The sequence below is a fragment of the Anabrus simplex genome, chromosome 12 (assembly GCF_040414725.1).
Source record: "Anabrus simplex isolate iqAnaSimp1 chromosome 12, ASM4041472v1, whole genome shotgun sequence".
Lineage (NCBI taxonomy): Eukaryota > Metazoa > Arthropoda > Insecta > Orthoptera > Tettigoniidae > Anabrus > Anabrus simplex.
Window position 1 is genome coordinate 46488035 of NC_090276.1, and position 21888 is coordinate 46509922.

Sequence of the window (21888 nt, forward strand, 5' to 3'; positions counted from 1 at the left end):
GAAATTAAAGCTCACGTATGAAAGAATGCACAGAACGGGTGAAAGAGACTATCAAAACTACTTCATCACTCATTCTCTGCGCTAGCTGAGACGTGTGTTTGCTTGTAGTAAAAGTTAATTGCACTGCTGTTTGACGATAAGCTTTCTTTAGCAGTTTCCTCTTTGGGCGCTTCCTTATAATACACACACGCTTGCTTGCTGGGCGAGGGGGGCCTTGGCCTTCTGTGTGTACAGTCTTGTGTTGCGCGCAACTGGATGCGGACACGGCCTCCCGGATCCTCTCGCCATTCCCGTAGCCATGGGAACGCTGCCGTACGTAGCGTTCTTCACTTGGTTAGGATTTTCTCGGGCCATTTATTTCAACGCTACCGACTTCAGAGAAGGTAAGTTCTTGATGGTTAAATTACTCGTTCTCTTAGTTCCTCCTGTGGCTTTCTCTGAGTGTTAAAAGGTAAACTATCTTCCAATTTGCTTGCCTTATTTTCGGATAAGTTATAATATAGATCAAATATTGTGTGTTTGTGTTGACATCATGAGAGAATGGCTGAAAAGAATTCTACAAACATTGTATTTAACTTCAGGACCCCCTGTGGGTGGGTGGGGGAGGTAGAATAACACACACGGTATTCCCACCTTTCGTAAGAGGCGACTAAAGGGGGCCCCAGGGGCTCTGAACTTGGAAGCGTGGGTTGGTGACCACGGGGCCGTTAGCTGAGTCCTTGAATTGCTTCCACTTGTGCCTCGCTCCTCACTTTCAACTATCCCATCTGACCTCTCTTGGTCAACTCTTGTTCTTTTCCGACCCCGACGGTATTAGAGTACCTACTCGAGGCCTAGGGTGTCTTTCATTTTCACGCCCTTCGTGGCCCTTGTCTTTTTTAGCTGATACCTTCATTTTTCGAAGTGTCGGTTCCCTTCCATTTTTTATCTCTGGTTAGTGATATATACTTAGAGGATGGTTGCCTAGTTTTACTTACCCTTAAAACAATAACCACCACCACCACTTTACGTCCAGGTATAGAAAGCCTCCGAGGCTTGCGGCAATGAGCCGCCTTTCACCACTGCATTCCGTGGTTCAAATCCCGGTCACTCCATGTGAGATTTGTGCTGAGCAAAGCGGAGGCGGGACAAGTTTTGATTCTCCGCGGTCTCCGGTTTTCCCTGTCATATTTCATTCCAGCAATCCTCTCTAATATCATTTGATTTCATCTGTCAGTCATTAATCATTGCCCCAGAGGAGTGCGACAGGCTTCGGCAGCCGGCACAATTCCTATCCTCACCGCTAGACGGGGTTTCATTCATTCCATTCCTGACCTGGTCGAATGATAGGAAACAGGCTGTGGGGGCGAGATTGTTCATTGAGCTATGTTGTCGCTTGAGTCATCAGTCCATAGACTGGTTTGATGCAGCCCTCCATATCACCCAATCCTGTGCTAACATTTTCATTTCTACAAAACTACTACATCCTACATGTGCTCTAATCTGCTTGTTATATTCATAGCTTGATCTACCCCTACCGTTCTTACCCCATAAACTTCCCTCAAACACCAACTGCACGAGTCTTGGGTGTCATAAGATGTGTCCTACCATTCTATCTCTTCTTCTTTTCAAATTTACCCAAATTGGTCTCCTCTCAATAATTCGATTCACTACCTCTTCATTCGTGATTCTACCCATCTCATCTTCAGCATTCTTCTGTAACACCACATTTCAGAAGCTAATATTCTCTTTCTTTCTGAGCTAGTTATCGTCCATGTTTCACTTCCATACAATTCCACACTCCAGACGAAAGTCTTCAAAACATGTTTCTAATTCGTGTATCAGTATTCGAAGTGAAGAAATCTGTTTTCTTAAGAAGGTCCTTCCTTTCTTATGCAGTCTGAATTTTATGTCCTCCTTACTTCTGCCATCATTCGTTATTTGACTGCCCAAGTAACAATATTCATCTACTTCTCCAAATCTAATACATCCTGCATCACCTGACTTCATTCCACTGCCTTCCATTACGTTCGTTTCGGATTTATTTATTTTCATCTTGCACTCCTTCACCAAGACTTTGTCCATACCATTCAGCAAATTCCCTATATCTTCTGCAGTCTCAGATAAAATAACATTATAAGCAAATCTCAAGAGTTTTGATTTCCTCTCCTTGGATTGTGATTCCCTTTCCAAATTCCTCTTTGATTTTCTTTACTTCCTGCTGTATATAAACATTGAAAGGGTGGGGGAGTGGCCAAAGTGCAGCCTAGTCTCACTCCTTGCTGGATTGCTGAATCTTTTTAAAAGCCTTATATTCTTATCACTGCAGACTGATTTTTATACAGAGTGTAGATAATTATTCGTTCTCGGTATCTGATACCGATCACCTTCAGAATCTCAAATAGCTTTGTCCAATCAACTTTGTCTACATCTACGAACGCCATGTACGTTGGTTTATCGGCGTGTCCTTCTTAATTCGATCGTCTAAAATCAGACGTAAAGTCAGGATTGCTTCACATGTTCCTACATTTCTTCTGAAGCCAAATTGATCTTCCCCCAAATCAGTTTCAACTTGCCTTTCCATTCTTCTGTAAATAATACGTGTTTTAAACATTTTCAGACATGAGGCACTAAACTGATGGTGCGGTAGTTTTCACACTTGTCAGTAACGGCTTTCTTGGGAATAGGTATAAAACCTTCAGCCGAAAATCAGATGGCACTTCTCCTGTCTCATACATCTTGCGCACTAAATGGAATAACCCCGTCATGCTGGTTTCTTTTAAGTCAGTCGGTAATTATGAGGGAATATAATCAATTCCAGGTGCCTTGTTCCTATTTAGGACTATCAAAGCTCTGTCAAATTCTGACCTCAAAATTGGCTCTCCCATTTCTTCACCATAAACAGCCTCATCTTGTTCCAGAACCATATAATCTGTGTCTTTACCTTGATACTACTGTTGGATATGTTCCTGCTATCTTGCTACCTTGTCTGTTTTCCATGCAAATGTTTTCATTTCTCTAAAGGTTCACTTGATTTTCCTGTGTGCAGTATCTACTGTACCTTTCCTAGGATCATCCAACCTTCAACATCCTTGCACTTTTCTTTCAGCCATTCTTCCTTAGCTGTCCTGAGCTTTCTATCCACTTCATTTTTTAATCACCTGTATTAATTTTGTCCTCTTCATTTTTTTTATTTCTTGTATTTTTGTCGCTCGTCAGCTAGGTCTAGTATCTCCTGAATTATCCATTGCTTCTTAGATCTTACCTTTCTTCCTAAAATTTCTTCAGCAGCACTATTCAAATCATTCTGCATGACTGTCCATTCTTCCTCGATTGTGCTTCCTTCAGACTTTTCATTTAGTCCTTGTGAAACATGTTCTTGAAACAGTGCCTCATACTCTTTTCTTTCAACTTGTCCAGATCCCATCTCCTTGTACTAATTACTTCAATTTCTTTAACTTCAGATGGCATTTAATGACCAACAAGTTGTGGTCAGAGTCCACGTCTGCTCTTAGGAAAGTTTTGGAATCCAACACCTGGTTGATAAATCTCTGCCTAATCATAATATCTATTTGATACCTTGCAGTGTCTCCAGGTCTCATCCGTGTATACGGCCGCCGTTTGTGGTGTTTGAACAAAGTATTAGCAAGGACTAAATTATAATAGGTGCGGAATTCAAGCAACCGACTTCCTTTTACATTTCTTTGTCCCAATCCGAATGCTCCTACTGTATTACCTTCTCTTCCTTGGCCTACCACTGCATTCCAGTCTCCCATCAGAATTAGATTCTTGTCACCTTTTTCAGATTGTATTAAATCTTCTATCTCTTCACAAAATGTTTCGATTTCTTTATCTTCTGCCGAACTAGTAGGCATATCGACCTGCACTGTTGTGGTGGGCATTGGTTTGACGTCTATCTTAAGAACAATAATCCTATGCTGGTAATAGTAACTTACCACTGCCCTATTTTCTCACTCATTATTAAACCTACTTCTAAATTTTCCTGTTTGATTATTTTTTGATAATTCTGTAGTCGCTTGACCAAAAATCCTGATCTTCCTGCCAACGTACTTCACTTAAGGGAGCTGATAGGCTCAAGAATGTCAGTTTTCGTGTTTGAGCTTAAAAAATCTCCAATCTTTCCTGAAGAATTTGGTTTATAAAATATTGTTGTGAAATTATATTTCAGGCAAAAAAATAAGTTTAAACATAACTCTGCACGCTGAATATAATTTGATGCCAGCTACCAGTCAAACATTCTTTCTGAATTTTCCTTAAGTCATATTTTTTTAAACTTTGTGTACCTTTTTCTCGGGAACTATCACATCGATGTATTTGAAACTTAGTAGTCTCTTAGACTATACATAGATCTGCTTGTGGAAGTAAATTTAATCAGATTCCTTGATTAGTTCAAGGAGGCCAGCTTGAAAAGCACTGAAAAGTTCATAAAAACTTTTAGTTTTCAACTAGGATCTAAAAAAAATATCAACTCCCGTAAACAATAAGACAACCATTTTACTGAAGCAGCTCAAAATTGTATTAAATATTATGAATGCAAAGTTTCTTGGGTTTGGTTTGAGTACTTTCTCAGAAATGGGTACATCAGTTAAGGGAATTTTTAACAATCTTTCTGACACAAAATATTAAACATAGAAGCTTCATATTCTGTATTCTGAATATGTCAAACGAACATTGAAGGAAATACCTCTTTTAGCTCCTGAGATATGTAACAACATCGGAAGTTACATTTTTCTGTCGTTTCACACTTCCCGGTTCCCTTGAACCGATTACATCTAACTTTAGTTTATCCATCTCCATTTTCAGGTTCTCTAACCTACCACAACGATTCAAACTTCTAACATCGCACGCTCCGACTCGCAGAATGTCATCATCCATCTTCCTAATGATTACCCGCCCTCGTGTATTCCCCACCCGCAGATACGAAAGGGGGACTATTTTACGTCCAGAATATTTTATGTATTATTTCTTTTTACAATTCTGCTTTCCGTCGCACCGACACAGATAGGTCTTATGGCGACGATGGGAAAGGAAAGGGACAGAAGTGCGAAGGAAGCGGCCGCGCCCTTATTTAAGGTACACCTTTGGCTGGTGTAAAAATGGGAAACCATGGAAGACCATATTCAGGGCTGCCGACAGTGAGGTTCAAGCCCCTATCTCCCATACGCGACCCTAACTGCTTGCCCGGTCTGTAAGTTTTCAAATTCTAACTGTCGAGGTTCAAATTCCAGGGAGTTTTCTTTTTTCTCATTTAAAAGCATTGTATCATTTTTGAACCTCCTTGCCCCTTCCCTGCCCTCTGACGGTAGCCGGGTCTATTTGTGTCATTGTGTCATGGACTGCTGTGAAAGGGATTGATCTTTCATTTATGCATTACTTTTTTTAGCTTTAGAATTCTTGCCTGAACGTTCACGGCTAGATTTTTCTTTTTTCTCATTTAAACGCACTGAATCATTTTTGAACCTCCTTGCCCCTTCCCTGCCCTCTGACGGTAGCAAATTATAAAGAAAAAGAAGACTGCAGCTAAACCACTGTGCTAATAACGCGCCCTTGGACCACAGAAGACAGACACAATAGTAACAACGAGCTGTAGCGCACCTGCCTTTTACGGGTTAGTTTTTGCGATTGCTCTTTAGCGGCTCTCAACTAACAGTAATATTCAGTTAGAATTATGATTTTGCTGATATATTTGAAGGATTTAGGAAATCATATTTTGTTTTCGTCCGGCTTGATGAGTATAGGTTCGTTCCAACACGCAGTTCATTGTCCGTACAGGCACGCTTTCACGTATCGCTCTATCAACATGCGATGACTTGATATCGCTTATGGCAAGAGTGTCAAATCTTGCCCGCCATAAGCGCAGTGCTCGTGCTCTGCACGCGGGCACGTCTCTTCCCCTCAGTCGGCTTGTACTTCCCCACGTTGCTGACTCAGGGCTATGCACACCTTTCCGTAGTGATGGGCAAATACAGTAGAGACAATGCGTGACACTTCCGGATTTAGCCTTGTTAAAATGGGAGACAAGTCACAAGTGGCGCTCCTAGTGGCTTGACCTGAAAATTCGCGCTAAATTCAAATATCATTGGAAATATATATACGGAAATGGATAAATAAATTAGGTCTGGAAATAAAGTGTTACTAAGATATTAACTTTAAAGTTGCTAAAGCAATTCTGGATAAATGAACGAAGAATTATTTAACAGGTTATTATTTGAAGACTGAAATTAGACATATAATCAAGATGTGAAATGGACTGCTGTGAAAGGGCTTGATCTTTCATTTATGCATTACTTTTTTAGCTTTAGAATTCCTGCCTGAACGTTCACGGCTAGATTTTTCTTTTTTCTCATTTAAAAGCATTGTATCATATTAAAACACTTGTCAACAAAAATATCGGCACATTCCTTACACACATGATTCAATGAATTTACATTTAACAGCAGGACAATTTTCCTTTTAACTTGAAGCCTACTAACAGAAAGAAAATCTATAAATTTAGCCTCAAAAACATTCAAACTTTCCCTATAACCAGTACTTGCCATAATGCCATTACATTAGGGTAAAGCAAATTTGCATCATATTGTTTCAACAAAATATGCACATTTCTTAAATCACCCATATTTTCTTCAGTGCTTGACAACGCATTACGACATTCTAAATGGGGTAACTTGGAACACAACCAGCCACACTCATATGCATATGTATTTTCCTGAATCAAATCAAACCCACAGATCACACCTACAACAACACATCGGTATTGAAGGTTAACTGCTGCACTATACAATAAAATATGCGTATTATATTTTAAGCCAGTTAAAATATGGGTCGAGCAGGTCAGAAGATTATGAAGTACTAGAAAAATCTCTTTGTCACTGGAAGAATATATATACAAACACAATATTACTTACATTTTGTTGTCACGAGGTAAACGGAAGAAAGACCGCACATTCTTCTCTACTTCATAGTTACTGCAGCCAAACACAGCACATACCTTTCCCCTCATGTTGAGAGGAGATATCAAGGAATGACACACGCTACTATTTAATTATGTCAACTCACTGTAAACGCATAAATAACACCAAAAACTTCACACACAAATACACGTGCTCTTATGACAGAATCAGTAGTTCTCAGGTCAATCCGCTAGAGAGAGCTCTAATAGCTGTCCCTCGATATCTCGCAGAGTGTCGAATATTGTCTCTACTGTATTTGTGATGGGTTGCGACTGGAATCGCGAAAAGTCGATTCCATATGCCTGGGGAATCGGGAATCCGATTCCGGAATCGATTCCGAGGAACTAGTAGCACCATCTATGATACAGATACGTAAACACGTGCAGCATGAATGTGTTCTGTAATGTGAGTTCGTTTTGGTTTATATAACCAGGTCACTTTATAAGCCATGCCTGCTCTCACTGTAGTGTCCTGGAGTAATATACTCTAATGCGGCTGCAATTTGACCAGAAAATATGACTCTCTGTTTGAAACTAATCAAATTGTATGGATTTAAACAAATCAAAACTTCTACGGGAATTATGACATAATATAACACTACTGTTTCAAGAGACAACCTTAGCTAATGTTAAACATTGTTGAAAACAAAAATTGTAATTTTGACAGTTTCTCATAATAATATTTAACAGTAGTATGAAATGTTCTTCGTCTTCTTTTTCTACCACTTTTCCCACACCTGTGGGGTCGCGGGTGCGAACTGTATAGCACATGTTGATTTGGCTCTGTTTTATAACAGGATGCCCTTCCTGACGCCACCCTATGTGGGGGGATGTAATCACTAGTGCGTCTTTCTGTGGTGGTTGGTAATGTAGTGCGAATATGAAGAGAAAAGTGGTGGGATAAACACAAATATCCAGTCCCAGGGCCAAAAGAATTAATCGGAGGCGAATAAAATCCCCCACCCGGCCAGGAATCGAATCCGGGACCCTCGGGACTCAACGCTGACCATTCAGCCAATGAGTCGGACAGTAACACGAAATGTTCATTGCAAATTAAGTGTAACGGAAGACAGGTGCGCTACGAAACAATTTAGTGCTTATTAAAAATGTGACACCGGGCGAGTTGGCCGTGCGCGTAGAGGCGCGCGGCTGTGAACTTGCATCCGGGAGATCGTGGGTTCGAATCCCACTGTCGGCAGCCCTGAAGATGGTTTTCCCTGGTTTCCCATTTTCACACCAGGCAAATGCTGGGGCTGTACCTTAATTAAGGCCACGGCCGCTTCCTTCCAACTCCTAGGCCTTTCCTATCCCATCGTCGGCATAAGATCTATCTGTGTCGGTGCGACGTAAAGCCCCTAGCAAAAAAAAGTATGTGACATAATTCCACAGACTTTATACATTTATACTAGCGATATTTGAAAACCACATTACAAATTTAAGCATAAATAACAATGTCGATTGCAACACCCAGTGTCGAAATGTGTAATGTGATTTCCACACTACCAGAATAAGTTGTTATTTCATTATTGTGTGGCATAATTCATTCATGACAACCAAGACATTTCACTGTATACAAAACAAATAGTAAATATTGCACGTTCGAATAGGGATTGACACAGTAATTTGTTAAGGGGATCCGGAATGATAAAGTATCAATGTTCGATGTACCATTTCTCAAAAAACATGTACGACAGACATACGAAATTTTTGTTTGTTTAGGATATATACCTTGACTAGCTACTGAAGCGCATATAATTAAAACTGTGCCTCAGATTCAATAAATATAATTCTTTTTAAAAGTGTCAAAATATTGTACACTTTACAGAACACAATTTTCTTTTAGGTGACTAAAAATATGAAATCAAGCAATTAGAGACCTTTGCTAAATGTAGAACACTTCAATAAACAAACTGTGAACGTTTCGAGTTCCTACATGTAGTAGGAGCTGAGAAAAGTACATTAAGTAATAATTGTTAAAACAGCCTCCAAAGCCAGAATGTCAAACTAAGCCTGCCTCATAACTTTGGTCATACCCCTCCTCAAATTGGTGTATAAGTTTTCTTTTGACAGCACCATGTCGTTTACTGGCTCCCTTATTTAATTCTGGAACTTTCGGTCAGCATTTCGGAGTCTTTCTTTGTCGCATCTTAGCGTGGACGCAACAGTTCGACACCAGACATCCAAATCCTTACATCTTGTTACAATTCCTTCCTTGAGTGTCGCCACTTCATGAACTACTCCGAGCCGTAGGTTATAAATACCCACAAACACAGTCTTCGGAATTTGACTCCAGAGGACATTATTTACACTTCTTTTTCTTCTTTTTCTACCGCTTTTCCCACACCTGTGGGGTCGCGGGTGCTAACTGTGTCGCACATGTGGATTTGGCCCGGTTTTACGGCCGAATGCCCTTCCTGATGACAGGAACGTATGTTGGCCTCGCGCCGTAATGTGAATGAAGTGGCGCTATTCGCACTCTGTGATTATTAATGCTCTAAGCTTTAAGCTAAGGGTTTATAATTTCGCACCAGTGTTTCTATAATTCGTATATTTAAAAATTTTCATTATTCGACAGCCACGCCCCCTTGTTGATGTGACCACTTAAAACATGGCGGACGTTCGTTCAATTAGCTTCAGCCAGGCAGCGCTTGCGCCTCTCTATGTTATTCTAGCTCGTCAGTATTGTGAAGGTGGCAGATTATTTGAGCTGGGAATAGAGAGACGCCAGTTTTTAGTACGGAAGCGCGGTGCTGCAATCAGGCGGAGAAACTACTCTTGGGTAGAAAAGAAGACAAATGAAGAAATCCTCAACATCTTTAACAAGAAGAAAGAGCTTCTCATAACCATCGTGGAGCGTAAGCTCAGCTACCTCGGGCACATCATGAGAGGTGAACGATACGAACTTCTCCAACTGATCATTCAATTGAAGATTGATGGGAAAAGATCTGTGGGAAGACGGAGAAATTCCTGGCTGAAAGACTTGCGGCGGTGGTATGGACATACGTCGGTAGAAATCTTCCGTGCTGTCGTTTCGCGTGTAATCATAATCAATTGGATCGCCAACCTTCGGAGGGAGACGGCGTCATAAGAAGAAGAATTATTTATTATAATATAAGGGGCCTATTTTTCCCCATTAGCGTATCATACTGGGATTACTAGTTGAAAGGTAACTTTTAAAGTTGTCTATTATGAAGTTTAGCCTAATTTTATGTATTAATGCGACTGACATCTTCAATAAACACTTCATAAATTTGAAAAGTGGTACGGGGGCTGGGACGTGGTCCACTCAATCTCGGGAGGTTAACTGAGTAGCGGGGTGTTCGATTTCCGCCTCAACCATCTTCGAAGTGGTTTTTCGTGGTTTCCCACTTTTCCTTGAGGAAAATGCTGGGACGGTACCTAACTTTAGGCCACGGTCGCTTCCCTCCCTCTTCCTTCCAATCCCCCCACACGGTCCCTGTTCTTCAGCTCCCCCTGTGGGTGAGGGCGGTAGAATAACACCCACGGTATCCCCTGCCTGTCGTAAGAGGCGACTAAAAGGGGCCCCAGGGGCTCTGAACTTTGGAGCGTGGGTTGGCTACCACGGGGCCCTTAGCTAAGTCCTGGCATTGCTTCCACTTACTTGTGCCACGCTCCTCAATTTCATCTATCCTATCCGACCTCCCTTGGTCAACTCTTGTTCTTTTCAGACCCCGACGGTATTACGTATGGAGGCCTAGGGAGTCTTTCATTTTCACGCCCTTCGTGGCCCTTGTCTTCCTTTGGCCGATACATTTATTTTTCGAAGTGTCGGATCCCTTCCATTTTTCCCTCTGGTTAGTGTTATATAGAGGATGGTTGCCTAGTTGTACTTCCTCTTAAAACAATAATCACCACCACCACCACGACCTGTTCTTCAGCATAGCAGGTGAGGCTACCTGGACAAGGTACTAGTCCTCCTCCCTAGTTGTATCCTCCGACCCAAAGTCTCATGCTCACAGGATACTGCCCTTGAGGCGGTATCCCTCGCTGAGTCGGAGGGAAAAACCAACCCTGGAGGGTAAGCAGATTAAGAAATAAATAAAGAAAGAAAATGACGGTCGTGTTCAAGAAGAAACACAAAGGAAAAAAAGCTGTAAGGTCTACATCCACGTTCAAGGGAACTCTGCAGCGACTATGAGAAAGCTATTTCAATGGCGAAGCTACAAGACATCACCTCACAGCACCTGATTCCGACAGCTTCTTCAGCGATCTGTTTGGAGGAAGTAACGTGATCCACAAGTCAGCAACTCGTTGCTCTGCTCATGACGGCTGTGAACTGAGCTGCAGACACGTTCAACGCTTGCAGTAAAGGCACGGAGATAATGCTACTATGTGCATTATTATTATCTCTGTGTGTGGGGGCGGTAGAATATCATCCAAGGTATGCCCTGCCTGTCGTAAGAGGCGACTAAAAGGGGACCAGGGGCTCTTAACTTGGGAGCGTGGGTTGTCGACCATGGGTTTCCTAGCTGAATCTGGCAATGCTGCCACCTGTGTCAGGCTCCTCACGTTCATCTGTCTTATCCGACCTTCCTTCGTTAACTCTTGTACTTTTCTGAACCCGACAGTATTAGAGTAGTCGAGACCTTGGCAGACTTTCATTTTCATGCCCTTCGTTCCATTTCTTTGACCAATACCTTCATTTTTTCGAATTGACGGATCCCTTCCATTTTTTCCCTCTGATTAGAGTTAATAGAGGATGCTTGCCTAGTTGTACTCCCTCTTAAAACAATAATCACCACCACCACTTATTGTCCGGCTCCTTGGCTGAATGGTTAGCATGTTGGCCTTTAGTCTAAGGCGTCCCACTCGGGGATTTTAACTTTAATTGGTTAATTTCTCCATCCTGGGGCTGTGTGGTTGTCCCTTCTTCATTATTAGCATTCACCTTAGGTAAGGCCTCATCCTCAGAGACGCACATGTTAATTATAAAGCTTCAACTCGAAAGACCAGAACTAGGCCTCTACGGAGGTCACACGGAATTATTATTATTATTATTATTATTATTATTATTATTATTACCGGGGAAGTTGGCCGTGCGTTTAAGGACGCGCGGCTGTGAGCTTGCATCGGGGAGATAGTGGCTTCGAATCCCACTGTCGGCAGCCCTGAAGATGGTTTTCCGTTGTTTCCCATTTTCAAACCAGGCAAATGCTGGGGCTGAACCTTAATTAAGGTCATGGCCGCTTCCTTCCAACTCCTAGGCCTTTTCTATCCCATCGCCGGCGTAAGACATATCTGTCTCGGTGCAACACAAAGCCAGTAGCAAAAATTATTATTATTATTATTATTATTATTATTATTATTATTATTATTATTGTTGTTGTTACTGTGTTTTAGTGGTTTACAGAGGTATAAGAAGGTGCCAGGGTGAATAGGTGAGAAAATATCAAAGCATAAGTCAAAGCACTGAAAAACTTACAATCTGTTTTCCAGTCAATGACCAGGTCAGGGATGGGATGAATGAAGCCCCAACTTGCGGCGAGGATAGGAATTGCGCCGGCTGCCCAGGCTTGTCGCACTCCTCTGGGGCAATGATTAATGACTGGCAGATGAAATGAAATGATAGTAGAGAGTGTTGCTGGAATGAAAGATGACAGGGAAAACCGGCGTACCCGCAGAAAAACCTGTCCCGCTTCCGCTTTGTCCAGCACAAGTCTCACGTGGTGTGACCGGGATTTGAACCAAGGTATCCAGCGGTGGGAGGCCGGCGTGCTGCCGTCTGAGCCACGGATGCTCTAAGTTAAAGCACTAAATTTTGAAATTTACACACCCGTCTATAAATAATGAGAATTTAACAGGAGTAGTGAGTGCCCATTCTGAACGGCCTAGAAGTACAAAAAAAAAAGGGTTAGGGCGATCGGCTATAAACAAAATGCTAGGATTCGAAACACTTGCACTCCTTTTGAAATACACTTAAAATCCTCCAGGGGCTTCCCAGCAGGGATTGAACAGAGTCTTCAGACTTGCCTGAAAATTTACATTTCAAAGGTGATATTAAACTTTAGAATTTTACATTAAGATGTTTAAAACCTTCCCCTCAAGTTATCTGCCTGGAGCTATCACGTATTAAAAGATGTCTGCCATTACCTTGAGCTGTTGGGCTGCCTCAGCTCCCTACTATGCCGTACACACACTTAGACCTGAGCGATGAAGATGACAATACGGCCCTAAAGCGCCCAGCTTTTATAGCAACTCAGGAGGAAGGTTCCCCAACTCTCTTAAACTAGGCATAATGCCTGTACACATCCGCATAATTTTAATTGGCTACAAAAATATATACAAAAATTTCTGATTGGTTCATAACTTACGGAAGATCGAAGCCGTAGTAGTGCTGACAATCTCAACACATAAAAGAAACAATTTACAAACACTTAAGGTTTACCAACTTAGACAATAGCAATTTCCCTTAAAGAAAAGTAATTGTTCGTCCCCCCGTCAGAGGGGGCACATAGGCCGATAGTAGAGACATCTAAAGATTAAAGGTCCAAGTATATTCAGATATGTAGTCCAGAGTTCACAGCACAGATGGCCTTCTAGAAGGCGTGCAGCTCAAATGGACGGAGAAGGCGTACCACCGGTACAATTATTATTTTTTATTATTATTAATATTTGTTTTTTTTTTCTTCCAAGAACCTCTTAATTATTTCGCTTCTCATCTTTCTCCCCTCTTCGGAAATGAACCGTTTGGGTCTCCTTTCCTTTTAGTGGTTTCACTCCTCTTCTGAACTCTCTTCTATTGTGGATCATCTCTAGTGTAATTATAATTTCTTCTGCATCCCTCTTGTCCTCTTCTACCCACTTGCAGGTTGCCTTTAACCCCGTGATGTATCTGAAAATCTTTCACGTCATTCTTCGTAGGTGTCTTTAGAACTTCAGTCTTCGTTTCCGAATTGTGTCCGTGATTTTTCAGTATACTTTCTCATTTCCCCTTTTCTACCAGGTCCCATTAGTAGGGCCCCGGCGACTCTTAACTTGGGAGCGTGAGTTGGCGACCACGGGTTCCTTGGCTGCGTCCTGGCATTGCTTCCACTCACTTTCATCTATTCTATCCGACCACCCTTGGTCAACTTTTGTTCTTTTCCGACCACGACGGTATTAGAGCACTCGAGGCCTATCCAGACCATATCCCAACCTTCGTAGATTCATTTTCACGCCCTTCGTGGCCCTTGTCTTTCTTTGGCCGATATTTTCAATTTTCTAAGTGTCGAATCCCTTCCGTTTTTTCTCTCTGATTAGTGTTATATAGAGGATGGTTGCCTAGTTGTACTTCCTCTGAAAACAATAATCACCGGGAGAGTTGCCCGTGCTGTTAGGGGCGCGCAGCTGTGAGCTTGCATCCGGGAGATGGTGGGTTCGAATCCCACTGTCGGCAGCCCTTAAGATGGTTTTCCGTGGTTTCCCATTTTAACACCAATAATCACCACCACCATCCTATTCAGTAGTCATCTTCGGTCCCAGAATTTTCTTCACATTATTATTATTATTATTATTATTATTATTATTATTATTATTTAGAATTTTACATTAAGATGTTTGAAACCTTCCCCTCAAGTTATCTGCCTGGATCTATCACGTATTAAAATATGTCTGCCATTACCTTGAGCTGTTGGACCTTCCGACGTCGGCAAGGCTGTCCCTGCCCCCTACTATGCCCTAGGGGAACGCAAAGTACTCCTTATCTGCGAAACAGCCCCAATAGCATGTTCATTTGGATGCATGCCCTTCTTCTAAAAAATTAACTAGTTACAGAAATACATCTCTGTATATAAAATAAGAGTTTTGTCTGTACATTGCTCAAAATTTAAATGGAATGGTACGAGTATTTCTGCATCCGTCATGTCCACAGTACCAAGGAAATGCACTCTTCAATTTGCCGTCATCTCTATCTGTCTGTCTGTCTGTCTGTCTGTCTGTCTGTCTGTCTGTCTGTCTGTCTGTACGGACATCCTGCGAAAATAGATGAAGATAATTGAATGAAAATCTGTATGTGAAGTCGGGGAATGAGACACTACAATCTAGGCTATAAATAATTGTATTCACTGTGAGTGATTTTTAAAATAATATTTTGGACATTTATTTCCGGAAGTCTATACAGATTTTCCTCCAATTAATAGACCCTATGATATCTGGAATAAAGCCTACTTATAATATTCAATTGCGCAAGTGCCTGCATGGGCGCATATGCCAAATCCACCCTGCAGTCACGGATAACCACTAACCAGGGGGCAAAGCCTCCTGTCTCTCCCCGCCACGGATCTCCGGCAGCTGAGTAGCACGCGCTATCACCTTATAACTGCTAAATAAGCTAAAAGCTAAGAGCTAAGAGCGCCCATACACACACCTCCGCCAGCTGTGGGTACGCCCCTGTCTCTCTCAGTGCCTGAGTAATTGTGCATATAGCTTTTACCAATATACACATATTTCTGACTACAGCTACGTACTTTCTTACATTACTAGGATTATTCCATTCATTCTTACTATAGTTTCTTGATATCTTTAATATAAGCCTACTTAGGCTATAATTAGAGCCCAGATTTTTATGCATTAATAGGTTAATATGCAAACTTACAGAAGCGAGCAGCAAGTATAGTCTACCTTCACAACGATTATGCTATGGGGTTTGCATAAACATTAGGGGTACGGCCCATCAGAGCCCCTATAATTTATGTTACTCTTGCTACATTATGGAAGAGCGAGTGGCAGACACTTTTTAGTAAATTACAGTAGTTTGCAATCTAACCTGTTACTGCATAAAAATTCGGGCTTTACTTATAATATTCTTTTGTGCAAGTGCCTGCATGGGCGCATATCACAACTCTATCCCGCAGTCACGGATAACCACCAACTAGGGGGCAAGCTTCCTATCTCTCCTCGCCATGGATTTCCGGCAGCTGAGGAGAATACGCTAGCACCTCATATATTCACGTTGAGTTTATGTTACTAGTGGTCGTATCGATAACTACTACATAACTAAAGTTATATAGAATTAAATTTCCGATTATTTATGTCTTATGCATTTTTTACCGTACCGGCTATGATAACAGAGATATTTATGAATTTCGATTTTTATTGTTAGGTCCATACTAACGCCGAACCTGGAAAAACAAATGGTGAACGGAATTTTATGAAAATTGGTATGTAATGTCTGGGAATAAGGTACCACAGTCTAGGCCAGGGATGGTGAACCTACGACACGCGTGCCATCAGGCGACACGCAAACACGACCACAGTGGCACGACGTACAACATACTAACATATTTAAATGATTTTAACATGTAATAAATAGGTCGAAAATCTAGCAACATAGCATATTTATGGCCATATTTTTTACATATTATATTCATTTAAAGCAAAAATATATCTTATTCTTAAAATTTACCTGTTTCTCAAAATGTAATTTTCAATGATGTTAGAAAAAAAAGAAATATTCAGACGACTAGATTTATATGTAGAGGCATGATCTTTTCGCATTCATTTATGAACGATTTCGCGTTATTTCGCGAAATAGACATTGACGTATCGTTTTAATGTTCTAAAATTTTGTTTTTCTTAGTTGGTTGGCTGTGGGAAGGTCTCCAAATCCTAACCACTAAAAAAAGAAAAATCTTTATCAGAAAGAGGTCTTAGAAAACCTAGTCTTACCATCACTGATTGTTGATTGTGGAGGTTTAATTGATGGACTGTATATACCTGGTACATACTTGTGAAGCCATTTCCGGACTGCAGGGTCGTCTACTTTCTCCAGCGGGATGTTGGCTTTGAGTAGCATCGCTGTTGTTTCGTGAATAAATTCTATTTTTTTTTTCACTCTTAGCTTTCTTTTGCATATCTAATGAGAGTTCTATTGTTGCCTGCCGTTTCACTGTTGGAGTGCTAAATTTACGTTCTGGTGTTCCTTATTTTTAAAACGATGTTTTGAGACGGTATCTTTTTCCTCCCACTCGATACGAACATTACAAAATCTACACATTAAAATATTGCTTTCCGAAACGTATAAACGTTCACTCGAAAACTGTTTAGCTCTGCTGTGCACCGTAACACTTGTCGAGCGACCCTCTTCGCTACTGTCTGTGATCACTTTCTTAATTTTACCTGACCACGAAGCCGAATTACACCAGTCAATTGTGCTGCTTGTATACTCTGAGAGTCAACTCAAGACCTTAGCGGTCCCTTTGATGTTAGTCAGACTTCTGGTCGGTGAAAAGGCTTCCGCAGCGCCAAATAGTTCCCTAGGTTTGTTACTTGTTCCTGAAGTCAGGAGCTTTCTTCACTTTGATTAGATATTCTGATGAACTGACTTGATGAATTAACATTTTTGCCCTGTATAAATATGGGAAATATATCACAGGTTGTATGTTATTCGGGTTCGTTACCAACTCTTATATTTCATACGTAGATGGCTATGAATAGTTATTGTTTTCAGTGGCGTATGTAGCAAAATAATAATTATTTAATAGGATATTGATATCTTATTGCACTGTGTACTTAGTAAGTTTGTTCGAGTTCATTCCACTGCTGATAAGTTCGCATAATATGTGCGACGTTGAAGATGGATCCAAGAAAACGGTTGGCAATACTGGCTGCAACAGGTGTTCAGTATTCATAATGGCTGCTAGCTGTGAGCAAGAAGTGTGTGATGCTGTGACGCTTGAGTCCCTTGTGAAATACTTTAAAGCTAACAAAAGTGGAGAAAAATAAAGTTGAAAATCTAAACCCAATTGTTTTATACGTTTACAGTAGCCTACGAGATTAGAATCCTCTGTGGACTGTGGAAGACGTGAAAAAGTCCGCGCAGCTGATCGGCGTTTCTGTGTATAGTGTTTACGCTGCTCGCTTGGAATTTAAACTCCACGGAAAATCCAAGTCTACAGCGAAAGATCGATGTGTCAGCTCAGCACTCGCCGTAAATAAAACAGGAAGGGCCTTAACACGGTATGGGAATAGGATCCTTGGCGTATTCGATAATAATAATAATAACAATAATAATAATAATAATAATAATAATAATAATAATAATAATAATAATAATAATAATAATAATAATAATGTGTACTTACTTTATATTCTTAACCGCCCTCTACTTGCAGAAATGTTGTCATGAGAGGATCATGAGTTCGTTTTTACCTTCCGAATGACGAGACTACAATATTTATAACATTCCTGGAAGCATTGTGTTTTGCAATCCCACTCACGGGTGGGTTTTTTAGCTTTTTTAACTGTGAGAAACTGCCACTGACAGTCGTTGCATGAGAACGGAATCGTATACTTATGTTGTAAGTCTCCATGTGCCTCACACAAATTGCATTATGAAAGAAAAATAAACCTTGCTTCCCTTGCCTTGGTATTCACCAGTAATCTGTAGGTTTTACATGGTCAACAAAGGAATAAATAGGTATGGTACGTAATCAAAGTACAGCTATGTGAAAGGAAGTGATTTCGTTTGATGCTTCACTATTTCAGAATGAAGTACTGTACTTGTCAGATGGACGCACGGCTTTAATGATAAGCTGGTTGTGGCAGAGATGGAGAACCGAGACGAGAAGGGATGGGGGAACAGGGGACATGCTCACATGCGGAAGGATACTTTTCCTAAGCTCTTGTCTTGAATTTCAGTATAGACGTCATTAGGGATTCCAGGATTGCACAATGCCGTGAGGAGTGAGGCTGGGGTGATATTACCACCCACCACAAGAACAACATTCCAAACATTTCGTTTGGCAAGAAGCCTGGAGCCAACCCCTTTTCTTTGATGTCATGTCTTAAAGAGATTATCCAGAACATTAATGATAACATCTTTCCTGTTGATGAATCTTTGTTCGCTCTTCCTTTTCTTTTCATCTTGGAACAAAATGTCAAGTTCGTTATTCACTACAGATTTCGCTGTAATATCGCGCTTATCGCGAAATAGTTTAATTTCGCTTTAAAATGGCCTTATTAGCTTTAATTCGCGAACATAATATCCATATTTTCTTAACCAGAAACATATGATTCGTAAAGATATCGCAAAATCGCTTCAAAATATTTTTGTCGCGTTTATCGTTAATGCGAAAAAGTCATGCCTCTATTTATATGTAATGCAATCTAACACCTAAATGAAATAAGAGGGGGGGGGGGTTCATGATGATTTTACAGGAAAATAACCAGTGACATACTAGAGAGTAAAATGTAACAAACAAGAGCTTAATTGACAGGCTACCAGGCGAGTTGGCCGTGCGGTTAGAGGCGCGCTGCTGTGAGCTTGCATCTGGGAGATAGTGGGTTCGAATCCCACTGTCGGCAGCCCCGAATATGGTTTTCCTTAGTTTCCCATTTTCACACCAGGAAAATGCTGGGGCTGTACCTTAATTAAAGCCACGGCCGCTTCCTTCCCATTCCTAGGCCTTTCCTATCCCATCGTCGCCATAAGAACTATCTGTGTCGGTGCGATGTAAAGTCACTAGCAAAAAAAAAAATGGCACGCTAGTCGGAAAACGTTTGCCATCCCTGGTCTAGGCTATAAATCATTTTATTCATATTGGATGAAACGGTAGTTTAGGGGAAGGTATCTAAAATTTAGTTTTTAAATACCTATGTTATTGGTCCTATCGGAAAAAGTAACATAAAAAAGTTATAGAGAATACAAGTTCCAGTCATTTATGTCTTATACAGTTTTACCCTACCGACTATGATAATAGAATTCACGAATTAAGATCATCATCATATTCTAAAGGCTAAGCCTTGTCGCTGCAGCCACAGTTGTCTATCTTGAGCCAGTCTTTTCAACTCAGCGTAGGTCTTGCACTTCATCCTCAGAAGCAGGTTCTTGAAGTAAGACACTCTGGGTCCTCCTCTTCCTCTTTTTCCAGCATTTTTTCCTTCAATGATATTACAAAGGAACTCCTCATGCCGCAGAATGTGACCAATAAATTTTATTTTCCGTTTTTCAATTTCAGTTATCAGACTCCGTTCTTCTCCTCTCTCTCTAAGGACTTCGGTATTGCTCTTCATTTCCGTCCAACTTATCCTCTGCATTATTCTCCAGTCCACATTTCAACTGCCTCTAGTTTTTCTTTTCTTGCATTCCTAATGTCCAGCTTTCGGAACCATACAGAAGCATGCTCCATACAAAGGTTTTTGCAAAGGCCTTCCGAGTTTGAATATCTATATGTTTGTTGGCCAGCAGATGGCTCTCTTTGCCATGGCTATCCTCTTCGTGACTTCTGATATGCTCCGATTATCACTCGTGATCAGGTAGCAAAACTGTTTCACTTGTTCTATTTTATCAGGGCCAATTTTTAAGTGTGTTACAGGTGTTTTCTTGTCTTTACATACTGTCATGGTTTTTGTTTTCCTTGTAATAATTTTGAGGTTCCATTTGCCTAAAGCTTCTGCTAATATGTTGATCATTAAGATGTTCGTTGTTTAGTCCGTATCAATGCCGAGCATTGCTAACATGGAAATATTGCTCAATAGTGGTAACTGGCATTGGTTTTTTTTTCCATGATTGCCTTAAGGTGTAAAACCATCTGGTGATCGGCCCGTATCTTCAAGGAAAATTGTAAAGATGATTGTAAAAAATGAGAAGAAATAATAAAGGAATGTTCGGTTGCAAAATAAGACAAGAGGGAGGCAAAAGAGGGAGGATGAAACATCCCAGAAACGAAATAAAATTATATGTGAATGTTTACAATATCGAAAACTCATAAAACTCATCAACAATAACACTACATTGTTGTGATGCTATTTGTCTCTTCTGCTGCCACTCATCTCTGATAGATGGCATTTCTGCTGCGTCCCGAGTAAATCAGCATGCCTGTTACATGATTGTCCCGTCAAGGTCAGGTACTGCAGCCAGTAAATCAGCGTGCCTGTTACATGATTGTCCCGTCAATCAGCATGCATGTTACATGATTGTCCCGTCAATGTCAGCTACTGCAGCTAGTAAATCAGCACGCCTGTTACATGATTGTCCCGTCAATGTCAGCTACTGCAGCTAGTAAATCAGCACGCCTGTTACATGATTGTCCCGTCAATGTCAGCTACTGCAGCTAGTAAATCAGCGTGCCTGTTACATGATTGTCCCGTCAATCAGCATGCATGTTACATGATTGTCCCGCCAACGTCAGGTATTGTACCTAGTAAATAAATAAAACATCAGTACAGTACGCCTCAGAATGCCTGAAATGTTCAGAAAGTAACAACTGCGAAAATGGAAGTGAAGCCTCTAGGCCTCATCAATACAGAATCAGGAACAACAAGGAATTCTGAAGAAAACTAGAGATCATTACAACGGCTATGAAAAAGAGGAGCCTCATCTTCTCCGGTCACACAGAAAACCAGACACTCATTTCCAGAGACTAACACTAGGTGGACGAGGCTAGTTAGAAAATACCTAGAACACTTAGGAATTGACCTCAATGAAATCTGCAACTGAGATAAATGCAGAATGCTGATAAAAAGATCACCGAGTGCTGGAATAGGGGTTAAATGGATTCAGGAATGAAAAACACTCGTAGCGTGAGGATGACAGAGTTAAAGCTGTGCGAAATGACGTGTAGACACGCTCAAACTTGGCGCCTCGGCGCACTCTTTAGCACCGACTGCACTAGCGTAAACCCTTTTGTCCTTCAGATGTGTATTCTAATGCATGAAAACAAACAGGTAAGGATCAAGGAAGGAGGATGTAACTGTCGATACTCAAACGTTGTGGCGGGTGAAGACCTGTTGATGGAGAACTTCCGCACCAACAAGTGTTTCCCAGAACGTGAGCGGCGCCATGGAATGAACTCCCAGGGCAATATAATAGTGGTTAATAGGAAGGGGATTTATAAGTAGTAAACCGGGCGAGCAGCTGTGGGCTTCCATCCGTGGGATAGAGGGTTCGAACCCTACTGTCGGCATCCCTGAAAATGGTTTTCCGTGATTTCCCATTTTCA

The 21888-nt window shown here is 41.1% G+C and overlaps 1 protein-coding gene across 1 annotated transcript in view; it reads left to right on the plus strand.

The window, feature by feature from the left end:
• The first annotated feature begins 219 nt into the window (after nucleotides 1–219).
• The window catches only part of LOC136884554 (serine protease snake), a 62946-nt gene continuing 41277 nt past the window's right edge, over nucleotides 220–21888 (plus strand). Inside the window, exon 1 of the mRNA XM_067156810.2 lies at nucleotides 220–383. Within this exon, the coding sequence (XP_067012911.2) occupies nucleotides 299–383 (85 nt within the window). The 5' untranslated portion in view covers nucleotides 220–298. The remainder of the gene's footprint in view (nucleotides 384–21888) is intronic.